Source organism: Priapulus caudatus, unplaced genomic scaffold (assembly GCF_000485595.1).
Source record: "Priapulus caudatus unplaced genomic scaffold, Priapulus_caudatus-5.0.1 Scaffold289, whole genome shotgun sequence".
Lineage (NCBI taxonomy): Eukaryota > Metazoa > Priapulida > Priapulimorpha > Priapulimorphida > Priapulidae > Priapulus > Priapulus caudatus.
The window spans coordinates 79,679-83,961 of NW_014577350.1; the positions used below are offsets into that span (position 1 = coordinate 79,679).

The following is a 4,283-nucleotide window of genomic DNA, read 5'->3' on the forward strand; positions in this document are numbered from 1 at the left end:
ATTTGGTAGCGTGGTTTCCCCCAACGCAGTTGGATTAACGATGGATGGCCGGTGCGTGTGGGAGGGAAATTGTGAGCAACAAATTTTCAAATCGAAATACGACTAAGGTAAAAGAGTACAAGTGTACTTACCAACGCGAGCAAGCATATAAGTTATCCAGTTTTCGATATATGTGCATCAGATCTTGATTGATAGCCCCAATTGTGAGTTTGGAGCAATGAAACAGCGATCCTCGGCGGGATCGGAGAAATTCCACGTTTTGCATAGGCAAGTTGCTCTGACCTAACCCACACCAAAACCACCAAAATCGTCGGTGTGGGCATTGGTCAGAGGAATCTCGGACTAGAAAATAGCACTCTAAAATTTGGTTTGCACTGAACTCTATGCAAATTTCCGGGGGCTCTTTTTGGCATTTCGGGGGCTGAATCGCCCCGAGCCCCCGTGTATTTTTTCCACTGCTCGGTGTAATGTTAGAGTAAAATAGTGAGCGAAAAAAAGAGTTAACTTGGCATGTTTATGCAATAATTTTACAACTATGAACAAATTCCATAGACTGTTTCATCGTCATGGTGCTCGGTGTGAATTTAGGGTATCCAATCCACAATAGCTTAGGTATGTCAACCATAAGGAACAATGGCTTAAATCTCTCTTGGTGTTGATGTCACGGAGCTGACGAGTGACATACCCAAGTCATGTTCGATTTCCACAGCTTCTAGATTGGCTGCTCATCTTGTACTTATACCTAGGATTGTTTATGCCTGTGTGAAGCACCTTGTGCTTTGCCAAGTTGAATAACATTAGCAATTCCTGCTACCGAGAAAACATTTGTGTAGGTTATGCTAAACTGTCAGTGCGGCACTAAGACTAGTACTACTAGTGTCATAAGCGATTTTCCCTGTACACCAAGCCAAAAAAAGTTTCAATGTTTTGTAGGGGTAGAAATTAACTTTTCAACAACACAAGGGAGTCCAATGGACTACCTGCCCTCGAAAAGAGGAGTCCACGGCAAAATGAGAGAGTCCGCAGTCTGAAGTTCAATATTACAGATATGAACAATAACGCATACATGTGCTTATTTTGAAGATTCATGCTGTTGCATGTCTGCCAAATTTTCTTTGGACATTTCCTGAAAAAATACGGTAATTCCGCGAGGTCGTGCTCTGGAACGAACTAGTTAGTATGGCAGAATGTCAAATCAGGGAGTCCGGCAGTAAATCAGGGAGTATTTGACTCCGGACTCCGGTTAATTTTGCACCCTGTTTTGTTTAAATTAGTTCTTACTTTTGCTTTCAGCGACAAAATCAGAAAAGAAAAGTAAACGCAAGGATGGTGGAAAAGTGAATAACGTGAATGAACTAGCTGTAAGTGTGTGAAATGTATTGTCTAATTGTAGAATATGAGTAGATGTAGCTAAAATAAAACATTTGAACACTGGTTTTGTCACCAGCCATAGTAGAGTGTACAGTGACAGAAATTATGTATTTTTTTAGGAAATTCAACAGAAGGGAGAGTTTAGGGTTGAGCCATCTTCAGGAACTGCCAAACTTGAAACATCACAATGGCCTCTTCTTCTCAAGGTATCGTATGAGATTACTAGCAATTTAGTAGTGTTATGACACAGGGTTTCTTCTGAGGGAAAATTAGACAAACGAGGTAATCGCCAGTTTGGGAAATAAACGCGCATGATGGATTCAAATACAGGATGTATTGATATACTTATAGGTATATATATATAGGTACAGGATATACTTATCAGTAAATACGGGAACATGTTCACAATGGCGATGTTAAATTTGACAACGGCGGTGCGCCACTGCCTCCTATGTATAAGAAACCCTGGCACAGTCGTGAAATTTAAATGCCTTTGTGGTGGATGTTTGCTTTGTTTTCTCCTACACCATCATTGTTGTTGCACGCAGAATTTCGACAAACTGAACGTACGCACTATGCATTATACGCCATTACCACACGGGTGTTCGCCGCTAAAGCGAGACATAGCCGACTACGTCAGGTGAGTTTATTTCGGTCATCTCTTTTCACGATATTTCTGGCGCTCAATTTCGTCATGTTGTTGACGTGTTTGATGTCACCGGATACGGCGGATACCCTGTATATTAATTACATGGGAAGTAATCCCAAGCGATCCTACACAATATCCAAAGACCTGTCTTCGAGTAAAATCACATGTAGGGCATTGTGTTGTACATCACTTCTTTATATCAGCCTGTATAGAAGTATTACCTATGCTTTCTAATGAGTAGCTACTGTGCTGTAGTCAAGCATGGCATTTAGTTAACATCTGGGTTACAATGCTTTGTAGGGGTGGTTTCATCAACCTTGACAAACCAGCCAATCCGTCTTCACATGAGGTGGTATCCTGGGTGAAACGCATTCTCAGAGTGGAGAAGACTGGGCACAGTGGGACGTTGGATCCCAAAGTCACAGGCTGTCTCATTGTGTGCATTCAGGTAAGTATCCGGTCAAATAGGCAACATGACGTTTCATTACTGGATCAGGCATACTGACATATGACTGTAGCAGTATGATTTTATTAAGTTTGTAATTTGTTTCATGTTTTACGTAGCAATTAAGGTGCTCTTTATTTAAATATTCTTGTTGTTGTCTGTGCAGAGAGCTACGCGACTCGTGAAATCCCAGCAGGGGGCCGGGAAGGAGTACGTAGCTGTGGTGAGGTTTCACAGTGCCGTGGAAAGCCAGCAGAAACTTGCACAGGTAACAAAGATAGCAACCTGGGAAATAATTGTGCGTGTGTGCACGTGGAAGCGTGGCTGGTCTGATGCTTTGTGCTGCGTGTATAGCAATGCAGAGTTTATAAGTCGGGGAAACATTCCATAAAGTGTATTACAGAACATAACGAAACTGTCACTGTAAACTTTTAAAGTGTTCACGAAATGCTAGTAACTGTCCGTGATTATTTATTCGCCAGTGAATAGTTTCTTGTTTTATCAAAACTGCCTCATTGAGTTTGATCGAATTCATTCGCTATCTTCAGTGAGTCAGCCTCGGCATCTTAAGTTAGTTTACCGAAAATCTAACTAAACTTCACAATCTATTATCCGAAATTCTGAAAACTGAAAACCAGTCATCTGCACACCAAAGCTTGCGTTTGGCTGCACAAGGTTTACTGCAGAAATATTCATGTGTTTGACATTATTCCTACATATTGTACTGTACCGGTACAGCACTTGGCCTCTTGAAAACTTTGGTTTTAGTACTGGCTAGTTGCAGGATATACGGTATGTGTATTTGTAATGTGCTACCATTCCGAAATCCGCAAAATTCCGAATTCTGAAACGTGTCTGGTCCCAAGGGTTTAGATATCTGATAACAGATTGTGTACTGTACGAATCTCGACGTTTCAGGCGGTGGAGACGCTCACAGGCGCCCTCTTCCAGCGACCGCCGCTAATATCGGCCGTCAAGCGACAACTTCGCATTCGCACGATATACGAGAGCAAGTTGTCAGAGTACGACAACGATAAAAACATGGGTGAGATATAGCAGTGTTTGTATACGGAGGGGAGTGTGAGTAGATAAGGTGTGGTGAGGGGAATATACAAATAGATTGGGTCTATGCAATTAGTGCATTCAGATGCAGATTATGAAGTAAGCTGTGGGAGTACGACAACGAGAAAGACATGGGTGAGACATGGCAGTGTTTGTATACGGAGGGGAGTGGAGGTGAGTAGATAGGTGTGGTGAGGGAATATACAAGTAGAGTGAGAGTCTATTAGGGCTGTAACGATCCACCGAATTTCTAATAATTTATTATTGCAAAATAATGAAAATATAAAAAATATCGAATCGAGAGGCTAATATCGAGAACCGGATCGAATCGAGAGGCTAATATCGAGAACCGGATCGAATCGAGAGGCTTGTGCAGTCTTCACGAATGAAATTTCTAAACACTGGACATTCGGTCCACCAAGCCAGCAAAATTTACTGGACCGGACTAAATTTTACTGGACCAATATTATTTTGACATTTTTGACAATAAAGAACAAAACAGTAATATCATTTTGTATTTTACCTATAATAATACCTTCTACACACTGCTATGATAACAGTAGTAATACCTATCAAATATACATCACATGCCTTCTACACACTGCATGCAATGATAACAGTAGGAATTCCTATCAAATATTCATCATATACCTTCTACACACTGCTATGATAACAGTAGTAATACCTATCAAATATACATCACATGTCATGCCTTCTACACATGCACTACAATAAAAGCTGCAAAATAGAACAACA

The 4,283-nt window shown here is 41.1% G+C and overlaps 1 protein-coding gene across 1 annotated transcript in view; it reads left to right on the plus strand.

Moving 5' to 3' along the window:
• LOC106808601 (H/ACA ribonucleoprotein complex subunit 4-like) overlaps nt 1-4,283 on the plus strand; it is a gene marked incomplete in the record, with an annotated part of 13,846 nt that overhangs the window by 3,947 nt on the left and 5,616 nt on the right. Inside the window, 6 exon segments of the mRNA XM_014811376.1 lie at nt 1,294-1,361; nt 1,491-1,577; nt 1,920-2,011; nt 2,321-2,468; nt 2,632-2,733; nt 3,384-3,510. Of these exon segments, the coding sequence (XP_014666862.1) occupies nt 1,294-1,361; nt 1,491-1,577; nt 1,920-2,011; nt 2,321-2,468; nt 2,632-2,733; nt 3,384-3,510 (624 nt within the window).